The sequence below is a fragment of the Aegilops tauschii genome, chromosome 2 (assembly GCF_002575655.3).
Source record: "Aegilops tauschii subsp. strangulata cultivar AL8/78 chromosome 2, Aet v6.0, whole genome shotgun sequence".
Classification (NCBI taxonomy): Eukaryota; Viridiplantae; Streptophyta; class Magnoliopsida; order Poales; family Poaceae; genus Aegilops; species Aegilops tauschii.
The window spans coordinates 335,031,827-335,056,472 of record NC_053036.3 but is presented as its reverse complement, the minus strand read 5'-3'; the positions used below and the strand labels follow the sequence as shown (position 1 = coordinate 335,056,472).

The window sequence follows — 24,646 nt, the reverse complement described above, 5'->3', positions numbered from 1 at the left end:
GAATGGAAAAAATAAAAAAGGAAACAAAAAGAGAAAGAAACAGAAAAGGGAAAATTGAAACGCAGAACAGAAAAAAATGGGCGGCCCAGTCTTGGGCGCCATGTGCGTACCTCGAACTATTTGCCGTAGTGTGCGGGAAATAGGATTTTTATTGCTGCGTGGGCAGAAAAAAATGGGCTGGCTCTACTGGGCCACAGGGCGCGCGGCCCATGAACGTAATTCTGCATAAATTGTTTTTCCTTTGCTAACAGACAGACGTACAAAAGTTTAGTACCACCTTGGATAGAAAAAAATTATTTTGACGGTGAACGGATGAAAAAATCGGAGAAACACACCTTACTTTATTAGCAGGTATATATATACATACATACATATATATAGGTATAGAATTTGCATCGACGATTGCTTTGTTAATTCATGAATGAATATGGCCATACATTGTTGCCCCCTCTCAATTTTTTTTCTTTGGTCGGCGCCCCTGAGCGCGTTGGCCATGGCCTCAGCTTCCTAATCCAGTGCTGTGACTTGGGCAATCTCTATTTTATTTTATGACGATTTTTCTAAAAAAGAAGACCAGATCGTCATTGGTATAAGAAAAAGGAAAATCAGTTAATGCAAGAGAGTTTCCACTGTGAGGCGCGGTCCAGGTCCAGGGCAAAGCCCAAGATGAGCCGTTCCGTTGTGTTCCTCGGGTGCCTACGCGGCTGTGCGTGGCTATTTTAAGGAAACACGGCAGGCAATGAGGGCCGCCATGGTGTTAACTTTCCTCCCCTCCCCTCCTTCCGTGCTGCGCTCTCTCCCACCCGCACAGCTACCGTCCAAATCGCGGCATAAAATGTGGGCCGGCCATGGTGTTAACTTTCCTCCCCTCCCCTCCTTCCTCCTCGCCCTCGCCCCCGCATCTGGGCCACAATAGCTCCCCCATCGCCCAGCCGGAGGATCCCCAGATCGACCCACCGCCTCCTCCGGACGGTCACCTCCACCTCCTCCAGGTATGTATGAGTCTCCTTCTCCTACATGCTGCTAGTGGTTGCTTCCTACTTCCTGTCAGTAATGGCGGCCGGTTCCTTGTTTGTTCTTCCCTTGGTCGTTGCTGTCCGTGACTCTGATGAAGATGGGTGGGTGAGCGGGTTTCTAGACAGACAGGTATTCTTCGGTTCTTCCTTTCCATGCCGCAGGGAATAATTGTAGCCGTACTGACACATGATGTGAAAAGAGGAAGAAATTGTTAAATCCTGCAGATTTTTTTTTGTGTATGTATCTCTTGTCATACATATTTCTTGTTTGATAGCTTCCTTGCATTTGCTGGCGAGGTTATGCTTATGATAATTATTGACGTTAAAGGTAGCTGGTACGGACGGAGGTTCTAGATTAGTAGTAAATGGCAATGTTTTTCATGTATTTTTAGGGCTGATTGAAATGTTGGTATGGAGCCTAGAAAAGAAACCAGGAAAGGAAAGAATCGCGGGTTGTTGGAGCCTGCGCCATCAATCAAATACTTTAACCGAGAATTCTTGGCGATAAGCTTATTTTTGTCGTCTCTTTTATCCCCTTGCTCTTTTTGCTGGAGCCGGCGATTAGATGTCACACCAAGAACAACACGATTGGATTCTTGACACATTTTCTTATTTTCTCAGCTTCATCGTGTTCGTACAATAATGGGGCAAGTTTTTTACTTGGTTTATTTATGCAATTGGCAGGTGCAAGCCCATCTCACCGGTGCCGCTTCTTCTGCAGCGCAGCTGAGCTGATCTAGGGATATACCAATGGCGACATCCAAGAAGGGGCCTCTCTATCCCAGCAGGGACAGGGCCACCAGGATGGCCCCCAACCTCAAGCCCTCCAGCAGCGAGTTCTCCTCCTCCGGCTACGGCGCGCGCCGGGCGAGGTCAGTGCCGAGTTCCCCAGATCGCAAGCTCGGTCCTTCGGCTGCCGCTGCGGCGGCGGCGGCTCCTTCCGCCTCCCCGGACATGTGCCGTCCCTCATTGTCACACGCTGGCCGGTCCATCTCTTCACGGACAATGTCCGGCTCAGGCCCATCCATTCATGGCAGCAAGCCAGCCTCAAAGCCGGCTCTGGCTAGAGCGAAATCCGACAAAGTCACCGCCAACTCACAGCGGCCTCATGCGCTCGCTGGGCCGCTCAGCAGTTCGTTCAAGGACACCGCCAACTCGTCTTCTACCTTGCTGAAGAATAAGCTTTCGCCAAGGCCCACCCCTGGCAAAGGGGTGGCGTCCCCAAAGCCGAGCATCCAGAGGGCGTCATCGCCATCGCTGGGGGCTTTGAGAGGTGGGAAGCCTCTGCCCTTGTCCTCGGCACGCGCGCCAGGCACGGCGGCAAAGAAAAGAGAAGCAGCAGCAAATGGTGGTGCCAACGCAAACTCAAGGCCAAGGGGTGCTCCTCAGAGGGCAGCGGAGCCATCCACTACAACCAGGAAGGAGAAAGATGACGAGCCATCGATGCAGTTTGAGGAATCCGAGAGCCTGACCACTCCGTCCATCGAAGATCAGTTGCAGGAGCAGCTTCCTGACCCTGTGGACCTGAAACCCATTGACATGGCTGTTTCCGCTTCCGCTTCTGCTTCACCTCGACGCGATCAGCAGGGGCCGCACACTCAGCAACAAGGCAAGAATGAGGAGGAAATCAAGGAGCAGCCAGAGAAAGAGGATGCCGACATTGCAAAGGTTGCCGATGAATTGGATCAAGCGGCGGAGACAGAAGACGCTATAACGAAGGCAAGCGGCAGGACTGAAGCTGCTCAGTCATGGAGGAAGGATGATCCCAAGAGCAACGACGTGATCGAGGAGACGAAAAGCAAGCTCCTGGAGGAGAGGAATAGCAGGGTGAAGGCCTTGGTAGGGGCCTTCGAGACGGCCATGTCCTTCAAGGAGTAGTTGCTCAGCCTCGGCCCGATTCTGCTGATCGACCAATCCTGGGTGCATCCGGCATTGAATATGCTGTGATCATGGTTCCTCGAGTGTCAGAGTGTTTATACGATGGTTTCCTTGGTCCGTTTGTGTTCCATGTGTTGATTTTTTTTGTTTCGGACCGATCGCCGCGTTCATTGTTGATGCGCTGCTTGTTGCTGTTGTTGGTGCGGATTTGAATGAAACCTTGGTGCTTGTTGGTTGGCTGGGAAATCCTAGCATTCGTGCTCATACTCTCTGAAAGGTATTGCATATGTACATGATGAATCACGCCTTCTCTTCTCTTCTCTAGTGTGCAAACGAGCTCATTTCTCCCAATGCGTCACCAAATGTCGAATACATGATGCTATAACAAAAATGTTTGAACGCACAAACGGCAAGGTAAAGGCCGGAAGGGGAGGGGGGTATTTTGGCCACACTCAAAAGAAAGGACCAGAGAGCAGGTCAATTTGGCTGTAGGCAATGGCCGTCCGTGGTTCTGTATGATAGAGAGAGAACGACAAGAGAGTCATTTTCAGCCATTCCATCAAGATGCATCAGCATCCTAACTGGTGGGGCAGTCCAACACTATCCAGCTGGAGCCTCAATAATTGACACTCTACGACAACATCTATCCATCCAAGCAAAAGTTGATCGCAGGGGTGAGGCCCAAGCATACAAGTTCAGGGCTACAGAACCAAACATAACCTGGGGAAACTTGCATCTTCCGCCCAACCTCCTCGTGATCGTGAAACACTACGTCTCATCATATTTCCTACCACAGAGGGCCGTTTGAGAGGCATGGTCACAACTGATGCCACACATGTTAGATTTGTGAAATTTCCGCACTCGTGTTGCGCATGGTCATGACTGATGGCACACATTTTTGCACGGATGATTTCGCTAGAGTAATGCTACACATATTACAATGATTGTACAGCTCTGAGGACGCCTGCACGGCAGTCAGTATCAGTATTGATCGTTGGGCGGGGGGGCTTCTTACTGCATCTCTTCTGTATGTGAAAGCTCCACGGGACGTACAACTGGGATTGCAATTTTCTTGCAACTGTCAGGTCAGGAGGTAAATAGAGACCAAAAACCCATCATCTGTACCATGGGGATAAGAGGCCCTTCCACTTCTTTCCAATAGGCAGCCAGCTCCAGGGAAATAGCGACCGAATTCTGCTCTGTGCCGTCTTTGCATCCTCTGCCAGATACATTCGCCGCAGACAATAAAACACGACTTTGGCAGATCCTTGATGTTGGCCCATTTACAGATTTGGTGCCATCAGCATGGGTTCCTGGAGGCTTCAAAAAATGTTGGCAAACATATTAGGCTTCACAAGCAGACTTCTTTACCATTTCAGACACAAAAGACTCGCAGAAATATACCCTTATACATCACATAGAGCAGGAAAAAGGTATTCAGGCAAAGAACCAATCTTTCAACAGTAGCTTACCCAGTTAATTACATCAATCTCAAGAAATAACTAGTCTCAGTTACACTACTTATAAAGTTGCAAATACTAACACTAGAACTCGTTTCCATCACAATGCAGGACTAAGTGCACAAAACGGTAATGTTATCCTGACTTTTGCAACTTCAACATTCAATATAAGATGAGAAATTAGCAGCCATTGCTTTCAAGTAGCCCCAAACCACTAAAGTAGATAGGAATCATGGGAATCATCCTGCAAAACTAAAAAGGAAAAAGGAATGGCTGCAACTCCAGAATAAATATTGTAAATGCACATGCCAACCTCAGGATACTTCGATCAGAAACAGCACACTACTTATAATAAAAAGCACTAACTATTAAGAAAGTATTTAACCTCGGCGAACAAAAAACAATAAAATGCAAAACCTAAACCTGATAGTAGGGACAGGAGTGGGTAAAGATAAAAATTCTGAATAGCTGGGTGCCCAGGCGCGACAGCAGTAAATCAGAGCATTTGGCAGCAGCATTAACTCAGATTTTAGGACAATTATTTTCAAAAACTCCATTTTGACTAATTACTATCTTCCATATTTGCTTTTATGCAGTTCCAATCATTTTATGTTCAAACATTTCGAAGTAAAGAAGCAATTGCTGTGATTTCCAGAAAGAAATAACAATATTTATCTTCATTTATAGTATCATCCCTACACTAAAACAGCCGTCATCGCCCCACAGTTCTCTCGGCGATGTTTGCCCTGAAATGTACTGGGGCGCATTACGTTTAGTATCAGAGTCACTTACCATGGCTTCCAATGCTGATTATCCTTTTGCCAAAGCCTAAGCTATTGATGAGGAACACTAAATGAGAAGAAAGAAAACACATGCCAGATCTGTTTGGCTACTTCTAGATGCTTCCACTCTAGTGTAGTATTTCTTTCCTTTTCTTTTCTATCCTATCTACTGTTTTCTAGAGTCTTCTAGTTGTGAGTAGCTATGAGTAGAATGGTGAAACTTACATAATGTTTTCTAGAGTATTCCAGCTATAAGTAGAAGTATGTGAAGGCTTCCCAAAGCCCTATAAATAGAGGTCCTCGCCTCTAATTTGGAGGCAGACTATGTACCCCTACCTATAATAGAACTTGTTGTTCTTATCTAAGATCTTGGAGTAGATCTTGTGCCCTAGGAGTTCTGGATTGAACTCTTGCTGCCCTATCAACCTACATTCGCCTCTAGAGCGATATCTAGCGCAGCACGTTGAAGCTGTTCCTTCAACACTTGTGCTGTACACATTGTAGCAGCAAGGTGGAGTTGCTCCTCCACAAACTTTGTGCTGCTTCAGGTGGTATCAGAGCCTCGTTGACCCATACTAGTTCTTGCTGTCCTCTTCGAGAGTAAGTTGCAGCAAGCAATGGAGCAATTGGAGAAGAGGATGGATGCTGCTGAACAATAAATCAAAGAGCTGCATGAAGATCTTAATAGGAGATTTGACCAGCTGGTTGAGATGATAAGAAAGGGTGTCCCCCCGCTACCAATGAAGGAGATTCATCTAAAGAAGAGGAAGATGTTCATCAAGAAAGAAGGAGAGGTAATCTTGGAGCAAGACCGCCATGACAACATGTTGTTCAACGTGCTTCAAGAAGGCCAATTTATGTTGAGGCTTCTGAAGGTGAAGAATATGATGATGCCCTTGAAGAGCCAAATCTCTACGCATATCGGAGAGCACCCAACCCTACATATGCAAGAGATACATACAAGGTGAAAGCTGAGATCCCAAGTTTTAATGGAAATGTTGACATTGAAGGGTGCCTGGATTGGTTATATGAAGTGGAGACTTTCTTTGAGGTCATGGAGGTTCCGGAAGATCGTAGAGTTCCTTTGGTCGCATACAAACTGAAAGGAGGAGCCGGTGCATGGTGGCATCGCGTTCAAGAGGAGCGCAGGCTCAGAGGAGAACCTCGTGTTAGAACTTGGCGACAAATGAAAGGCCTCTTGAAAGGGAGATTTTGCCCGCTGATTATGACCAGATCCTATTTATCCAATTTCAAAATTGTGCTCAAGGAAATAGGACTGTTTCAGATTATACGGAGGAGTTTCTAAGGCTACAAGTGAGGTGCAACCTTGCTGAAACTGAAGAGCAACAAGTTGCAAGGTACATCAATGGTCTCAATGATGCTATTCAAGATCGATTGATGATGCAACAAATCTGGTCCATTGATCAAGCACAAGCTCTAGCCTTAAAGGCCGAGAGGTTTGTGAGGATGAGAAAGACAACTAAGGCTCCATATCCTCCATATCCTCATACCGAAGGCTCATCTAGGAGCCAACCTAATAGAGTGGAAGAAAAGACCACTCCACCAAAGACAAACAGCCCATCCCGAAGCAAACTAGAGGCAAGGGTAAGGCAAATGAAGGCCCAAAGTGCTATAAATGTGGTAAAGAGGGACACATATCCAGCGGCTGCCCACTAAGGAAATTTGTTAACACGACTATCCATGATGGTGAAAGCGATGAGGAAGAATACGAATCTGAAGATGTAGACGGACAAGAGGTTTGTCAAGAAGAAGGTGAAGAGGTGGTATGTGTGATCCAGCGTGTCCTATGTTCCACACCACAACTCGATGACACACAACGGAAGAAAATATTTGAGAGCAAATGCACGGTGAATGGCAAGGTATGCAAACTAGTGATTGATAGTTGCAGCTGCGAGAATCTTATCTCCCAGAAGTTGGTGGACCATTTAAAGCTTGAAACCCATGATCATCCAAATCCCTACACTATTGGATGGATCCAGAAAGGAGTGAATATGAGGATCACCAAACAATGCAACCTGCCACTTTCTTTGGGTAAGCATTATCGCTCAAATGTGTTGTGTGATGTGGTTGACATGGATGCCAGCCATGTTCTTCTTGGGAGGCCTTGGCAATTTGATGTGGATACTACACACAAGGGCAACGAAAATTCTTACTCTTTCATTTGGAACAAGAGAAGGATCATTATCTTACCAAACAAACCCTAAGGTAATACCTCTAAGGAGGAGGGGAAAGCTATGTTAACTATCTCCCATACCTCTCATGAGTTTATGGAAGACTTGAAGGAGGCAGATTTGTGTGCTGCACTTGTTGTAAAGGGAGAAGAGCACCTGACTGTTGAAATTCCAGCAAAGGTACGTGGTTTATTGGCAGAATTTCAGAACATACTTGGGGAGCCACATGGCTTGCCACCGATGAGAGGAATTCAACATAGAATTGACTTAATTCCGGGAGCAAGTCTTCCTAATCTTCCACACTATCGAATGAGCCCAAAGGAGCATGGTATATTGAAGGAGAAAGTGGAGGAATTGTTGCAAAAGGGGCACATTCGAGGAAGTATTAGCCCATGTGCTGTACCAGCCCTACTCGCGCCAAAGAAAGATGGATCTTGGCGCATGTGTACGGACAGTAGAGCCGTTAACAAGATCACCGTAAGGTATAGATTCCCTATTCCCCGTCTGGATGATGTGTTGGATCAGCTTAATGGAGCAAGAGTGTTCACAAAGCTAGATTTAAGAAGTGGATATCATCAAATCCGTATAAGACCCGGGGATGAATGGAGGACCGCCTTCAAGACAAAGGAATGGTTGTTTGAATGCTAGTCATGCCATTTGGACTCTCAAATGCACCAAGTACCTTTATGCACTTAATGAATCAAGTCCTTAGACCCTTCTTATCCCACTTTGTTGTGGTCTATTTCGATGACATCTTGATCTATAGCAAGGATGAGGATGAACACTTTGATCACGTTCGGAAGGTGCTAGAAGTACTAAGGGAAAATGAGCTCTACGTCAACTTGAAGAAATGTGTTTTCCTGCAAACACAACTTCTTTTCCTAGGATTCGTCATAACATGTGACGGCATTCGTGTTGATGATTCTAAGGTTGAAGCAATCCGAGAATGGCCAACTCCTAAGACCATTTCTGAGGTAAGAAGCTTTCATGGCCTTGCAACTTTCTATAGGCGATTTGTTAAGAATTTCAGCACTATCATGGCACCAATTACCGAGTGTTTGAAGAAAGGAAAGTTCCAATGGGCAGAAGCAGCTGAAGCTAGCTTCAATGAGATTAAACAAAAGCTATCACAAGCTCCTGTCTTGGTACTACCTGATTTCAACAAGACTTTTGAGTTGGAGTGTGATGCAAGTGGAGTAGGCATTGGAGCTGTCCTATCTCAAGAAAGGAAGCCCATTGCTTTCTTTAGTGAGAAGTTAAGTGAAGCTAGACAGAAATGGAGTACCTATCAGCAAGAATTATACGCCGTTTTCAGAGCGTTGAAAACTTGGGAAGTCTATTTGCTGCCTAAAGAGTTCATTGTTTATAGCGACCATCAATCCTTGAAGCATTTTAGAAATCAAAAACATGTTGACCGCATGCTAGCAAGATGGGCAGCATATCTTGAGAGGTTTAACTATCTCATCGTGCATAAATCTGGAATAACTAACAGAGTGGCCGATGCTTTGAGTCGTCGTGCATGCCTCTTGACTTCTTTTGAAGCTGAACTTCCGGGCATGGGTCAAATAAAGGAGTTGTATGAGGGTGACGAAGGCTTTGGCCATGTTTGGGTAAAGCACGCAAGGGGCCAACCATTAGGTGATGACTATTTGATGCAAGATGGATATCTCTTCAAAAATGATCGTTTGTGCATTCCAAGAAGTTCTCTACGTGACAAGCTGGTTAGAGAGCTCCATTCAAGTGATCTTAGTGGCCATGTTGGACGGGACAAGACTATCACTAACCTGGAAGCTCGCTACTTTTGGCCACAACTAAAGAGAGATGCTGGAAAGTTCGTTCAACGGTGCCCCGTATGTCAGACCTGCAAAGGCCAAGTCCAGAACACAGGGTTATACATGCCTTTGCCTGTTCCTGTTGCTCCATGGGAGGACATTTCTATGGACTTCGTCTTGGGCTTGCCAAGAACAAGACGAGGAAGTGATGCTGTATTTGTGGTCGTGGATAGATTCTCTAAGATGGCTCATTTCATCCCATGCTGCAAGACAACGGATGCTCATCATGTGGCAAACCTATTCTTTCGAGAAGTGGTCAGACTTCATGGAGTTCCAAGGTCCATTGTCTCAGACCGTGATAGCAAGTTTCTTGCTGCATTTTGGCTCACTTTGTGGAAGCAATTCAACACTGAATTGAAATTTTCTAGCACTGCTCATCCACAAACAGATGGACAAACGGAAGTGGTGAACAAGTTTTTGGGTAATCTGATCCGTTGCATTTGTGGAGAAAGAAAGGGGCAATGGGATTTGGCTTTATCTCTTGCAGAGTTCTCCTATAATAACTCCAAGCATAGATCCACAGGAAGGAGCCCTTTTTCCATTGTCTACACTAAAGTTCCAACACATGTGGTGGACCTGGTGAAGCTGCCATCAAGGGGAAACTCAAAATCAGCATTGTCCTTTGCTGATAATTACACCGAGTTATTTGAAGAGATTCGCGGCGCTTTGGAAGCACAAAATCAGAAATATAAACAACTTGCTGATTGCAAAAAGAGGCCAAAATCATTCCAAGTCGGTGATAAGGTGATGGTCTACCTCCGAAAAGAGAGGCTGCCTTTAGGTGTTAAAGGGAAACTTAGGCAGCGAAGGTATGGGCCCTTCTCTATCATGAGGAAGATAAATGATAATGCTTATGTGATAGATCTTCCAAGTGACATGGGTATCTCTAACACTTTCAATGTTGCGGACTTGACTCTCTACCATCCAGAAGAAGCGCTCTATGAAGATAACTCGAGGGCGAGTTCCAAACAACCAGGGGAGAATGATGAGGAACACTAGATGAGAAGAAAGAAAACACATGCCAGATCTGTTTGGCTACTTCTAGATGCTTCCACTCTAGTGTAGTATTTCTTTCCTTTTCTTTTCTATCCTATCTACTGTTTTCTAGAGTCTTCTAGTTGTGAGTAGCTATGAGTAGAATGGTGAAACTTACATAATGTTTTCTAGAGTATTCCAGCTATAAGTAGAAGTATGTGAAGGCTTCCCAAAGCCCTATAAATAGAGGTCCTCGCCTCTAATTTGGAGGCAGACTATGTACCCCTACCTATAATAGAACTTGTTGTTCTTATCTAAGATCTTGGAGTAGATCTTGTGCCCTAGGAGTTCTGGATTGAACTCTTGCTGCCCTATCAACCTACATTCGCCTCTAGAGCGATATCTAGCGCAGCACGTTGAAGCTGTTCCTTCAACACTTGTGCTGTACACATTGTAGCAGCAAGGTGGAGTTGCTCCTCCACAAACTTTGTGCTGCTTCAGCTATGAAGCCATCCTCATTGAACTAGGAATATAAGAGAATGATGAAGATCATGGTGGCAAGGAACAAAGACTTGATGTTTCACTGTGGAAAGAGAAACCTGCCATAATTTCAGTTGCTAACTATAAGCTGCCTAGTTGGAAAAAAGAGTAAAGACCTCCCCACGTCGCTTCGGCACAGGCGCGGCTAGCCAAACCAGCCCTCTTTTTTCCAACCCCCTCGTCCTTGAACGTCGCTTCAGCTGGTCGAATCCTAATAGCCACCGCCTCCGACCTCCCCGTCCTACCTTCTCCTCGCCACTGCTATAGACCGGTGGCCGGGCTAAGCCCCGACACTAGTCGATGAAGGCGCCAACAGGGAGGTCTCTGCTCTGGTAGCCTTCGGCGGCGAGATGTGATCTATGGGCGACGACTTGAAGCAGAGGGTATGGCTGTGCAGCGGTGGCGTCGGTGTTTCCGGCAAGCTCGGCGGTCTCTGGTGGCGAGGCATTGGTGGCTGCAATCACACACATTTGCAGGTACGTGGGTGGCAGCGGCTGTTTTTTGCGTCCCAACAATGTGGTACACCACTCGTGCGCACGGATGGCACCATGGTCCTGCGCTAGGCAGTCATCACAACGGCCTGGAGGGTCTTGGACCTTCAGATCCAGCAGCAATGACAAATGTGTTTTGCCAAGCCATAATGCACGGCGGAGCATGGGGACAGAGCGGGACTGCCGGAGTGTCACGAGAATTGGAATTTTGGCGGTGCCGGTGACCTTCCTCCGTCATCACTTTGTCGCATGTGTGACGTCTTCGTCGTTTGGTACCTTTGGTGGCGAATGGCTCTTGTTACGGCTCGACTGTCAACTTGTGCAGTCATGGTCTTCACTTGCGTGACATCTCATGTGAAGGCAGTGTTACGGATGTATCTGCTGGGATCACGAAAAGTGGTGGCTACAGACATGATGACTTTGATTTGGTGTGCCTCCCGAGTACCCGATCTCAAGCTCTGGGGTGAAAACCCTAGGTCTGACCCTAGTTGGTTATACTCCCTCCGTCCCAAAGTAAGTGTCTAACTTTAGTACAAAGTTGTACTAAGGTTAAGACACTTATTTTGGGACAGAGGGAGTACCTGACAACGGCAGTGTTTTTGCATCGTTACCTTGTTGGAGGCATTGCTCGGATTTGCTCAGACTTGATCTTCAGGGTGAAAACTCAGGATCTGACCTTCGATGGTTGGATCCGGCAATGGCGGCGCTTGAGCGTCGATCCCTTCCTAGAGGCGTTGCTGCAGGAGAACATTTATCGTTGTTGTTCAGATGTCAAGAGACGGTTGGTGTAGATGCCCATTGTTGTAGTTCGTCGATCGTTGTTTTGATCACTTTGGGGTTCTTCTTCTTCCTTCACTTAGGCATAGCTTCACTCTTGTATGACCTTGCTCTTTGCCAGCGTTATTCTTTGTGTGCGCGAATTGGTGTTGGACGTGTGCATCCTAGTCATGCAGAGGCAGGGTGTGTGCTCTTTGTGTTTATATCCCCTTCATGCTCCCTTTCGAGTCAATAAAATCCACCCATTGTCGGAAAAAAATGGAGGCAAGCAGGCCATCCCCTGGCAGCTTGCAGGCGGTGGTTTACACTTGAGAACGTGAGGGTGGTGATCTGCTATGACCTGCTCCAGAGGCATCCAAACGTCCAGGGTGGGTTCTATGGCATTGGATCCGAGCAGGCCTCATGCAGGCTGGCATCTTGTAATGCGTGGGGGTGGCTGCCGCTGGTGAAGGATTTGGTGCTTAGTAGTTCCGGGCCAATGCCAGGCGAAACCTTTGCCTCCGGCTCATGGCTGGAGTTGGCAACAGCGACTATCTTCATGAAGGCGTTATCATGATGATTTACTCAAGCTGTTTGCTCACAGGAATCGGATGATGGTGACACACTACGTCGTTTCCCTCCTTGGAGGCTTCGTCTTTGGAGTTGACGCGGAATGGAGGGGCCAGTGAATGGTGGCTTGCTACTTGGCTGCATTGCGATTCGTGTGGCAATGGCGATGGTTGGGAACGGAGTTGGTTCACGACTTGTCCTCTCGATGTCAACGGTCCAGTGTGCCAATTGGGTGTCTCTTCTTGTTACCCACCACAAGTCAGAGCTGCGTGCCGAGAGGCATGGCGGCAACAATGACTCCCGAAGGGTGGTTTCAAGGGCGGCACTCTCTGGTTGATGCGCCGGACTAGGTCAGTGCACTTGCCTTTGTCCTCAACGCGTCGGTCGACTGTTTGCTGGGGCCATTGTTGCTCTGGTGTGACCTGCTATGTTCAGTAAGTTGGTGCTTATCCGAGGTGAACTTGAAGTCATCAGTTTGGAAGTGATGTGCAATGCCAATGACAATGTTGGTTGGTGCCTGCAGTTGAATTGTGTAGTTGTTTGTGTCGAGACCTTGTTAGTGGTCAGGTCGACCAAGGGTGCCCTGCAATAGGCTTCCATGTTCTATGATAGCCATGAGGGTGTGTTGTAATCTCGACTTTCACCGGGTTTTCCTTTTAAACCGAGATTACAGAATAAGCTGCCCAATTACCTATGTAAGGTGCAAAGTGCTTAAAACAAAATATGACAGCAGTACAGAGCATATGGCAGATGCAGAAATTTAGATCTTATGGTAACTAGTTTCATAAAAGACAATTCAATTTGTTTAGGTGTTATTGTTCATACTTCCTTTTAAGCACTTTGCGCATTTTTCGCTCTAGCACCTCTGTATAAGAGGAAGCATTGTTATAACTGTCAAAGGGCAGCCCCGTGCACGTAGCTCCTGCTTGCGCAGGGTCCAGGGAAGGGTCCGACCACTTTGGGTCTATAGTGCGCAGCCTTTCCCTACATTTCTGCAAGAGGCTGTTTCCAGGACTTGAATCCGTGACCTCATGGTCACAACGCAACAGCTTTACCGCTGCGCCAAGGCTCCCCTTCCCCGGAAAATATCGAAGTCCCTCATCTATCTCTTCTCCCGCTCTCGTCGTGAGGCCGCATAGAGGCCGTTACACAACCTGGGTAAGGAACAGCTTGATCAGGACTAAGGGTCCTTGCAAATACACCCATGACATGTTTAACACATCAAAGCACCCGTTTAACTTAACATATTATAAGACCAATTACCTACCTACCAACAACAACAACAACAAAGCTTTTCAGTCCCAAACAAGTTGGGGTAGAGTTGAAACCCATAAGACCTCGAAACCTAGTCATGGTTCTGGCACGTGGATAGCTAACTTCCACGTACCTCTGTCTGGCTAGTTCTTTGGTGATATTCCAGTCCTACCAAAGAATGCCAAAAATATGATTTAAGGCTGGAAAGAGAGATACTTAAACTTCCAAAAGTATGAACGCCATGAGAATGAATGTTGGCTTTTGTTGTCTTTTATTAGAGTCCAACCAATTATGAGAAGAACAATTATATACCAAAATAAATGCATATCATAACAATACTGGAGGGCAAGGGTTTTCATGCATGGACAACAAGATTTGGAGAATAAACATTTCCATTTATTAACACGCATCCCATGAGAACAGGAACAAACCATAGAAATGGTTGAACAGATAAACAAAAAATGTCCATAACATATTTAGAACTTCATCAGGCAGCAGAAAGAAACCTAAGGGTCCGTCTTGATGTGATATTGGGCAGGACGAATTGAATTGGGCCTCAAAATTCCAATACTGACTGAATTGGTGGTGGTTTGGGATTTCAATGCTAGCCTTTTTTTGGATCCTAGAATTTGAGAGAAGAAACCACACCCACAGGTGGTTGCCAATGTAGAAGGAGGAGAAGATGGCCGAAGTGTTAGAGCATAGAGGGCTGGGTGTGCTGAAGAGCGGCAGCGACAGGGAAACATGCCACCCTTGTGGCGACAGAGGTTCAGTACGTGCTGTCCAGGTGCAGCTTGAGTTGCCACACAGGCTCCTATATGTCGAGGCATGTAGTGCCCAGCTCCGACACCAGCCACTGGCTCCCGCGCTGGGAATTGCCACGCACAGATCGATCCCGCCATAGAGGTCGCACCGTTCGAGGGGAAGAAGGTATGGGGAAACCGGTGGAGACGGGGGCAGGGAACCGTTGGCAAGAAACAGGTGGAAGCAGCGGCGGGGGGAGGGGGGGGGGACAAGCGGCGATTGTCGACGGGGAACTCCAGCGGTGGCGGGTGGTGTCCTGAGAGCAAGGCAGCGGGGAGGACAAGCGGGGCGGAGGTCCTGGTGGCGAGAACAACGAGACAGAAAGGTGGAGGGAAAGCAAGGACGGGTGATTTTCAGTGAATACGGTGCTTACGACCTCGGAAACGCGGGGTCGGGTGCGCAAGTGTTGCAAATACAAAGCAGTATTTGGGATGCTTTCCAGTTCACAATTCCACGACCATGCAAACAGTTGCATTGGACGAGACCAAATACCAATTCCGAATTCCTAGCCTGAATAGCGACTCCCAGACAGGGCCTAAGCATCAATGAAACCATGCAGTGACTGCAACTTCCATCAGAAGATGGTGTAGATACTGTAACTTTGTAGATCATCTATTGGCTGAATATTAATGAAGTAAGAAGCTAAATAATATATTAAGATTCACAATTTTGACTTTAAATCTTTAGCCAACAGGGAACACCTGATGCATACACAAGCATTTGGTACACATGTAGTAAAGTTCATATGCATACATACATGCCAGCTTTTAACATTAATTAATTACCAATTTGGTAAGTTCTACCTTCCCGCTACTACAATGGTTTGATTAGTTTTCAATTTAATTTGGTTGCTAAAACAGAGCTCATACAAAGTTTTATGTAGTTCTTTTAATTGTGTTTTAATGACTATTTATTGATATCTTATGCACCTATCCACTTTAAAAGTGAATACCTCCTGTTCTTGACAAATGGCCAGTTTAGCACAGGTTACAACTTCATCCAAGGAAAACAGCCAAGTACCAATTGCAGAACCACACCAGCATAACTGCAGTATTAAGCCCTCGAAACTAAATAAACTCTATCGAACAGAAAAATAATAAAGATCTAACAAAAGCAGGGCTGACAACCAAGACATAAGGGTAGCTAAACAAAATGGTGTTCCCACTGTTTTATTTTACAACTTCTGTGCATTAATAAACATCTGCCAATTTGTTCCTTAACATGGTTCCCTCCAGTTCTGATGTAGAAAAAAAGAAGTTCTGATGTAGAAGGAATTTTATCAGACAAGAACATTATAACTGTTTTCTGGATATTCTTGATAGATAGTTTCTATTCCTAACAATACTGAAACAAAACTGGCTGCAAATAAATGATCAGATACTGTTCTATCCATTCTAAAAATGTAACAAGTGAAAAGCACATGCTGGTGCAGAACACTTACAGAGTCATGGCTCATCAATTCATTTGGAGCCCTGCACCATAGTTCTGTTAAGCACTTATGCCTCTTTACTGGTGCTTGGATGCAGACAACGGATGGGTCTATTATACAGCCTCTAGCCTTCTAGAAGATAATCAGAACTTTGCTTATTTCAAAATTTGTGCAGGATATTAGATACAGCATTATCAGCATACTGTACAAACTAGAAAGTCTGCCTGCCTTCTCCAGGTTTCACCACCCTCAGTAAGTTATGACCTGAATACAAAGGCCATGAAGCAAGAGACACCATCAAGTTGGTACAATCTTGCAATGTGAAAAACCCAACTTGCTCCATCCAATTAGTCATGTGAATTGATCTTTTCAAGTAGCCCTGATGCATTGACCCCAAGCAGACTAGGGTTTAGCTCTGACACTGCCTTTAAGTCTTGCATTGAGATTGACTTGGTCCCTGGAGGTATAATGCCACCCTGCACATGGGTATGATTTTGCAGTGATACACCATTTACTATCTTACGGCCCAACTGCTGCTTCAATGCCGCATGGCTTAGTTTACCATGTTGAGACCTTGCTCCAACAAGCTCAACACAAGATCCAATCAATTGCTTCAAGAAAACATCAACTCCATTATTCAACAAATCAGCACACTCTACTGAGACCCCTTCCAAGCCTTCCATTTGTGCTGTTTTTTCCATTTTCTTTCTAAGTGACAAAGTATCACATAGTTCACCAAGGTCATAACAACAAATAGAGCTATTGTCTGAACTGACAGAAGCAATGGCTGAAGGTTTTTTAGCCTTGCAAAAATTAGCAGAGCCAAACTGAATCCCAATTGGAGCTTGCACTGGAACTTGAGCATGTTGTGTAATTTCTTCTCCCAAGGATTCTCTAGCATTTATAGCAGAAGGTCCATTGCTATGTAGAGAGCCATGAAAATTCAATGGTGCCTTCCCCATACATGATCGCTTGGTAAATGGCTCCACATGCTCACTTTGCCGAAGCTGTGTATATCTCTTCAAACCAATCAAATTTGGAGCACCATTCTCCCTATTGATAGTCTCACCATGAGTCAGTGATGAATGCTGCGTTAATGTGTTCGCATTTCTGCTCAATGAGTGCTTGTCTTTGACATGCTTGCTCAAAGTGTCACCATTCCAGACATGCGGAACCATTGTATGTTCTGAATTGGTGACATCCTCAGCCATCTTAGATGCATTAATTGCTGGTGGACCACTCGCTGCAGAGGCATTGAAAAGAATGGAACGGATGAGGTGGTTGTGCAATGGGAGGTTCTCCCGGCCAAGTGCCACAAGACACAGCTTATCAAACTCATTCTTGCTCAATTTTGATGATAAGAATCTCTCCAGATGTTGAAAGTACTTCTTTGCTCGTTCTGGCCCAATCGTCTTAACAATCTTGGACTTGATCTCACGAAGGTCAATACGACTGTTCTGTCGTACTGCAGATGATGGTAATGGTTGCAGGCTTGGTGCCGGTGGCACCGATGGTGGCTTAGATGTTGGCATCTCTCAGAAAAGAGATTCCATGTAAATACAACTGAACCAGAATGTATTTATCTACAACTGGATATCCAGAGAATATTGTACTCTTCCTCCAGTCCTGCTTATCTACGTATGCAGCCCACTCACCAAAAATTACTGCAAAGAACAAGTATCTGAGTTAGGAGTATAACAAGTATGAGTGTAAAGTAACAAGAAGAGCACGAAAAAAAATGTCAATGGACCATGGGATTATCCAAGAATAGTGAATCAGTGTAGAACTTTAACTAGCAGCCCCTTCCCCTCCCCACCCCACCCCACCACCCACTCGCGCGCGCGCGCACACACACCAGCGATAAACTCCTTCTGATATAAATTTGTGAATGCACTTAAAATCACAAAAGTGATCTAATATAGTAGCAAAATGAACTTGCTACATTCTGGATTCAGGTAAAACATCACCAAGAAAACTTATTGAAACAGACAAAGTATGTAGTGATGAACTTTGAACAAAAAAACTACGATTTATGGAAATACAGGACAAGAGACATTTGTTTTTGCATCATGAGCTCAACACTGTTAAATAATCATATATAGAGAAACAGAATTGTGTTACTGGTTATACTGAAATGGTATGCAGGTCAGCAAAAAAAAAGGATAAATTATTCCAAACAAGACCTAAAATAGAATAACACAAACACAAGTTCCCCTGATCTAATCACGCTGCATTTCTGCACACTGCGCTTGTAGAGTTAACCTTACACTCAATTCCGACCCAGAAATTTAAATAATAATCCTGGAACTCAAACCAGGATCACCTATCGCCTGAGCAACATTGAGCTTATGCCTACAACCGAAAAGGAATATCTTCAAACCAGAGATATCACAGGCTCCTTCGATTCCAACACAGTTTCTCCTAATTCCTAGAAATGAGTAAAATGGGGGGGTTTGCGCTGAAGACCTTAAGTAATCAATTCAAACTCCACTAAGTCAGAAGCCACATCACAGGGCATCGACTGAGTGACCAAACACGATTCAAGCTATTTCTGCAGCTCGGATGGAATCGAGCTCCTCTCATCCAATCCGCGACCTCAATCCCAATTGGTAAAGAAAGCTAGGGTTTCGCACCAAATTCAAACTTCCAAGCTCATCTCCACGCACAAAGCAAGGAAATATCCAGCAAGCAGAGAAGCCACGCCGAAAGTCCACCGGGCGACCAAACGTGCACCGCCGCGACAGTGCGCCACTAAAACTAAATCCCCAGCTTGGCCTTTGATCCAACACGGACCACCAGAATTCCGACCGGAAACTAGGGTTTTTGCCCCCGAATCCGAACTTCCATACGCCCGAATCACCAACCAGGAGCCTCTCCAGCGAGGCAGGGGGCGCCATTGGGCGGCAGGCGACGCGCTCCGCCATTGCCGGTCGCGGGCGCGCGTGGGCGCGGATCGAGACTGGGGGGATTGGGCCGGGGACAGCGAGCTCTCACCTTGGCTGGCGCACGCGCGCGCTCCCCCTGGCGCGGAGGAGGAGAGGAGGCAGGTGCTGCAGAAACCGATCTCCAGCTGGTCTCCCGGCGCCGCTGCTGAGACGTGCTGCCGCTGGGACGAGCTCCTCTCGCGGCGGCAGGAAGGTTAGAGAGGCACGCTGCTGCTGGTGCTGCTGCTGCGGCGGCGGCGGCTGGTGGCTTGCTGCTGCTGCCACGGGGATGGAGGTGGTGATGCGAGGTTTGAGGCTTGCTGGCTGCTGTCTTTGGTCGGGCTGTGTCTGTGTTGGTGGTGCCGTTCTCCGTTCCGTCTCTCGGTCTTGATGTTGTTGTAGTTGTTCCTCTTGACTCTGCCCCCTCCTGCCTCTCTCACTCGCTCACTCTCCTGTGTGTACTCTCACCTCCTCTCGTTTCATTTTCCTCCTCTCTTTGTTGTGCCCTTTTGAGTTGTGTTGTCGGTCTGATGAGCTTGATTTGATCAGATTGAGAGCAGTAGAGAATGGAGCAGAGAATTTCCACTTCGTGGCCTACCGATCTCTCGTGGCCTGCTGCATTGTTTGGTTGAGCGTGGCGATAAATTCTGTTCATGTTTCATGATCCCATTGTGTTGTTCGGTTGAGGGTAGCGATAAATCCTATTCATATTTGGCAGAGAAATTTGCTTGCCGTGTAAGATATCGTGTGTGTGCATGTGGAGCACGATCTTACAGCACAACCGGCATTGCGCCACATAACATGTGGCGCAATGCCCATCGTATCGTGATGACAGCGCAAAAGATGACATCCCACGGAACGCGTGACGTGGGCACACGCAGTGCGCCTAGTAATGTCGTGTTATACCGATGTTCTTGCTTATTTACCACCGTCCTCATCGATGTTTATATTATGATTCTTCAATTTAATAGAACAATCTGGTAATTTAATGTTGTTTAATTCGAGCTTTCCATATGACTTTTGTTCATAGAGCTAGTGTGGGAGTTATGGTCAATGATGATATAGGGCACTATTTCAAGACTCACACAGGGCTATGGTAGGGAGATTCTCTGTCTCCAATGCTTTTCAATATTGTCGGAGATATGTTGGCGGTCCTCATTTCCTCATTTGTAGAGCCAAGGAGAACGTTCAGGTAGGAGGGTTGATCCCACATCTAGTGGACGGGGGGTCTCCATTTTATAATATGTTGATGGCATGATCATTTTCATGGAGCGTGATATGGACAAGGTGATAAATATGAAATCGGTGTTGTGGCTTTTTGAGCAATTGTCATGGCTTAAAATTAGTTTCCATAATAGTGATTTTTTTCTGCTTTGGATGCGCTAAAGAAGAAGAGAATAACTATAAGCAACTGAGATTGGTCAACCCATGTTTAGCTATCTCGGTTACCAATTCACCACCGTAACTTAACGACTAAACAGTGGAAATGTATTGAGGGCATGCTTGAAATGAAACTTACTGTTGGAAAAAAGCAAACTGGTGTCATATGGTGGTAGGCTGGATCTCGTGAATTCAGTGCTTACAAGTGCCTATGTTTATTTCTTTGAAGTATCCATTGGGGTGCGGAAAAGACTGGATTTTTATCACTCTTGGTTCTTTTGGCAGAGTGGTGAGAATAAGGCCAGGTATCGTCTTGCGAGGTGGGATAGCTTGGGTCGAGCTAATGACCAAGGGGGTCTATGTGGACCTTAAGATCAAGAATAAATGTATTTCTTGGTAAATGGCTTTACCGGCTTTCCTCCGAGGAGGAGGAGGATGGGGTGTGTGTATAGTTATTGTGTAACGAGTGTTGACATTCTAAGACCTTGTCCCAAGCTACGGCCAGCCGAATGACTCATCCTTTTGGAAGGGTTTGATGAGGACTAAGGTTGCTATCTTTAGTAGGGTAAGTTCATAATTGGAGATGGTTGAACTACGCACTTCTGAGAGGATATATGGCTTGGGGATAAACCTTTAACTTGGGGCTATGCCTTCTATGCCGTGAAGCCAAAATCCTCGCTATTGTTACTCATTATTTTACCTTATGAAGCTTTAACTGTAGTGTCATTGAATGCTCTAAAAGGGGGGATTTTAAGTGCATCTTGTGCCCCCTGAGAGTTTTGGACGATTATATGGACAAAACAGTTGAAGGACTAATGTGTTTGTTAGTATACACAGATGTAGTCCTTGAGGATTTTGTTTGACAAAGAGTTATGACCCCTAAAATTATTATGATAACATTGAAGAATATCGGATGCCTATTGAAGCAAATGAAGTTACTCATGGAGAGAGAAGCCGAAGCGTAGACTTTTGTTTACTAGTTTCTTTTGCATCTATTTGAGTCAATAGGGCAAACCGTACTATCAGTGCGGGTCAAAGTGATGTTAGATTGAAGTCTTCTAGCGTGTGATCAATCCAAACCTAAAATCTTTGAGCGAAGACTTTGAGAGTGGTACAATGAAGGCTTTTGGCTTCTGAGTACGAGATGTTATTATTCAGTCCTCTCTAGCACATTTGCCTCAAGCACAGTCGGATGTCTTTTGCGGCAAGACAGACCAGGTGAGAGCGTTGCTTTGAAATCTGACTGTTTGCCATGTGTCATGTTGACATTGTGAGTGCGCCTCCAATGGTCATTTCAGCCCCTGGGCTTGCTCCACCTGCTATAATAGCCATCCACTTCAACCTCATCCGTTTGTCTACTCCGTGCAAACTAAGATATAGATTGTATAACAAACTCATTTTCCCTCCCACAGATTCAAGAGAATCCCAGCGAGGAAAATCCTAGAGCCCAAAATGCTAAATGGTTGGGAGGCGAAATTATAAGCCCCTATCTTTCCATGTGTCTGATTGAAGCTTTGATCTCATAGGTACCGCGTGAGTGTTAGCAATTATGAAAGACTAAATGATGGTTGAGTATGTGAACTTGCTAAATAAAAGCTCTTACATTGACTCTTTCTGACATTATGACAAATTGCAATCGCATCAATGACTGAGATCATAGTTTGTTAGTTTTCAATGAAGTTTATGGTTCATACTTTACCTTGTGAACGAATTATCACTTTTGCACGAGAAGTTATATGAAAATATATTGATGTTCTAAAGATGATCATGATGCCCTCATGTCTGTATTTTGTTTCATCGATACCTCTATATCTAAACATGTGGTCATGATTATCGATTTTGGTTTTCGCTTTGAGGACAAGCGAGGTCTAAGCTTGGGGGGTTGATACATCCATTTTGCATCATGTTTTTATGTTGATAATTATTGCATTATGGGTTGTTTTACACTTTATGGTGCAATTCTCATACCTTTTCTCTGTTATTTTACAAGATTCACATGAAGAGGGAGAATGCCGACAGCTGGAATTCTGGACTGGAAAGGAGCAAATCTAAGATCCCTATTCTGCACAACTCCAAATGTCCTGAAACTTTATGGAGAATTATTTTGGAATATATAAAAAAATACTGGGCGAAGAAATACCAGGAGAGGACCCACCAGGTGGCCACAAGTCAGGGGGCGCCCTGCCCCCCCTCCCCCAGGGCGCGTCCCCTGAGATTGTGGGTGAAGGAAATATGCCCTAAAGGCAATAATAAAGTTGTTATTTATATTTCCTTGTATCATGATAAATGTTTATTATTCATGCAAGAATTGTATTAACCGGAAACTTAGTACATGTGTGAATATATAGACAAACTAAGTGTCACTAGTATGCCTCTACTTGACTAGCTCATTGAATCAATGATGGTTAAGTTTCCTAGCCATAGACATGAGTTGTCATTTGATTAACGAGATCACATCATTGGAGAATGATGTGATTGACTTGACCCATTCCGCTAGCTTAGTATTCGATCGTTTAGTATATTGCTATTGCTTTCTTCATGATTTATACAAGTTCCTATGACTATGAGATTATGCAACTCCCGAATACCGGAGGAACACTTTGTGTGCTACCAAACGTCACAACGTAACCGGGTGATTATAAAGGTGCTCTACAGGTGTCTCCGAAGGTACTTGTTGGGTTGGCATAGATCAAGATTAGGATTTGTCACTCCGATTGTCGGAGAGGTATCTCTAGGCCCTCTCGGTAATGCACATCACTATAAGCCTTGCAAGCAATGCAACTAGTGAGTTAGTTGTGGGATGATGTATTATGGAACGAGTAAAGAGACTTGCAGGTAATGAGATTGAACTAGGTATTGAGATACCGACGATCGAATCTCGGGCAAGTAACATACCGATGACAGAGGGAACAACGTATGTTGTTATGCGGTTTGACTGATAAAGATCTTCGTAGAATATGTAGGATCCAATATGAGCATCCAGGTTCCGCTATTGGTTATTGACCGGAGACGAGTCTCGGTCATGTCTACATAGTTCTCGAACCCGTAGGGTCCGCACGCTTAACGTTCGGTGACGATCGGTATTATGAGTTTTTGTGTTTTGATGTACCGAAGGTAGTTCGCAGTCCCGGATGTGATCACGGACATGACGAGGAGTCTCGAAATGGTCGAGAAGTAAAGATTGATATATTGGACGGCTATATTCGGACACCGGAAGTGTTACGGATGGTTTCGAAGAAAACCGAAGTGCCGGAGGGGTTACCGGAACCCCCCGGGGAAGTATTGGGCCTTAGTGGGCCTGAGGGGAGAGAGAGGGCAGTAGCCCAGGAGGTGGCGCGCCCCCTCCCATGAGGAGTCCGAATTGGACTAGGGGAGGGGGGCGGCCCCTCTTTCCCTCTCCCTCTCCCTCTCCTTCCTTCCCCCTTCCCCCTTCCTAGTAGGACTAGGAAAGGATGAATCCTACTCCTACTAGGAGGAGGATTCCTCCTCTCCTTGGGGTGCACCAATGCCGGCCGGCCTCCCCCTTGCTCCTTTATATACGGGGGCGGGGGGCACCCAAAGACAGAAGTTGATTGTTCCAAGCCGTGTGCGGTGCCCCCCTCCACCATAATCCACCTCGATCATATCGTAGCGGTGCTTAGGCGAAGCCCTGCGTTGGTAGCAACATCATCACCGTCATCACGCCGTCGTGCTGACGGAACTCTCCCGCGAAGCTCTGCTGGATCGGAGTTCATGGGACGTCATCGAGCTGAATGTGTGCTGAACTCGGAGGTGCCGTGCGTTTGGTACTTGGATCGGTCGGATCGTGAAGACGTACGACTACATCAACCGCGTTCTCATAACGCTTCCGCTTACGGTCTACGAGAGTACATGGACAACACTCTCCCCTCTCGTTGCTATGCATCACCATGATCTTGCGTGTGCGTAGGAATTTTTTTAAAATTACTATGTTCCCCAACAGTGGCATCCGAGCCAGGTTTATGCATAGATGTTATATGCACGAGTAGAACACAAGTGAGTTGTGGGTGATACAAGTCATACTGCTTACCAGCATGTCATACTTTGATTCGGCGGTATTGTTGGATGAAGCGGCCCGGACCGACATTACGCGTACGCTTACGCGAGACTGGTTCTACCGACGTGCTTTGCACACAGGTGGCTGGTGGGTGTCAGTTTCTCCAACTTTAGTTGAATCAAGTGTGGCTACGCCCGGTCCTTGAGAAGGTTAAAACAACACATACTTGACAAAATATCGTTGTGGTTTTGATGCGTAGGTAAGAATGGTTCTTGCTCAGCCCGTAGCAGCCACGTAAAACTTGCAACAACAAAGTAGAGGACGTCTAACTTGTTTTTGTAGGGCATG

At 45.9% G+C, this 24,646-nt stretch overlaps 2 protein-coding genes across 9 annotated transcripts; one reads left to right on the top strand and one right to left on the bottom strand.

Annotated features, from left to right (window-relative positions):
• The first annotated feature begins 737 nt into the window (after nucleotides 1-737).
• Nucleotides 738-3,140, top strand: LOC109769212 (uncharacterized). Of its 4 annotated transcripts, XM_020327961.4 has the most exons (3): nucleotides 749-992; nucleotides 1,115-1,146; nucleotides 1,701-3,140. In XM_020327961.4, exon 3 carries the CDS (start codon nucleotides 1,767-1,769, stop codon nucleotides 2,892-2,894), a length of 1,128 nt encoding a protein of 375 aa, XP_020183550.1. In that variant the 5' UTR covers nucleotides 749-992; nucleotides 1,115-1,146; nucleotides 1,701-1,766; the 3' UTR covers nucleotides 2,895-3,140. The 4 variants fall into 4 exon arrangements, with proteins under 4 accessions (XP_020183548.1, XP_020183550.1, XP_020183551.1 ...); XM_020327959.4 differs by lacking the exon at nucleotides 1,115-1,146 and having other exon boundaries at nucleotides 738-992; XM_020327962.4 differs by lacking the exon at nucleotides 1,115-1,146 and having other exon boundaries at nucleotides 1,738-3,140.
• A 400-nt stretch (nucleotides 3,141-3,540) lies between these two features.
• LOC109769213 (uncharacterized) lies at nucleotides 3,541-19,410 on the bottom strand. Of its 5 annotated transcripts, none has more exons than XR_005768143.3 (4): nucleotides 18,974-19,264; nucleotides 15,992-17,643; nucleotides 15,503-15,595; nucleotides 3,541-4,214 (listed from the first exon to the last, which is right to left on the bottom strand). XR_005768143.3 is itself a non-coding variant. In XM_040398951.3 (2 exons), the coding sequence occupies exon 2, from the start codon at nucleotides 17,509-17,511 to the stop codon at nucleotides 16,327-16,329; it is 1,185 nt and encodes a 394-aa protein (XP_040254885.1). In that variant the 5' UTR covers nucleotides 17,512-17,643; nucleotides 18,974-19,410; the 3' UTR covers nucleotides 15,825-16,326. The 5 variants fall into 5 exon arrangements, 1 of the variants encoding a protein (XP_040254885.1); XR_005768145.3 differs by having other exon boundaries at nucleotides 3,654-4,207; nucleotides 18,974-19,274; XR_005768142.3 differs by lacking the exon at nucleotides 15,503-15,595 and having other exon boundaries at nucleotides 18,974-19,379.
• Between the last annotated feature and the right edge of the window lie 5,236 nt (nucleotides 19,411-24,646).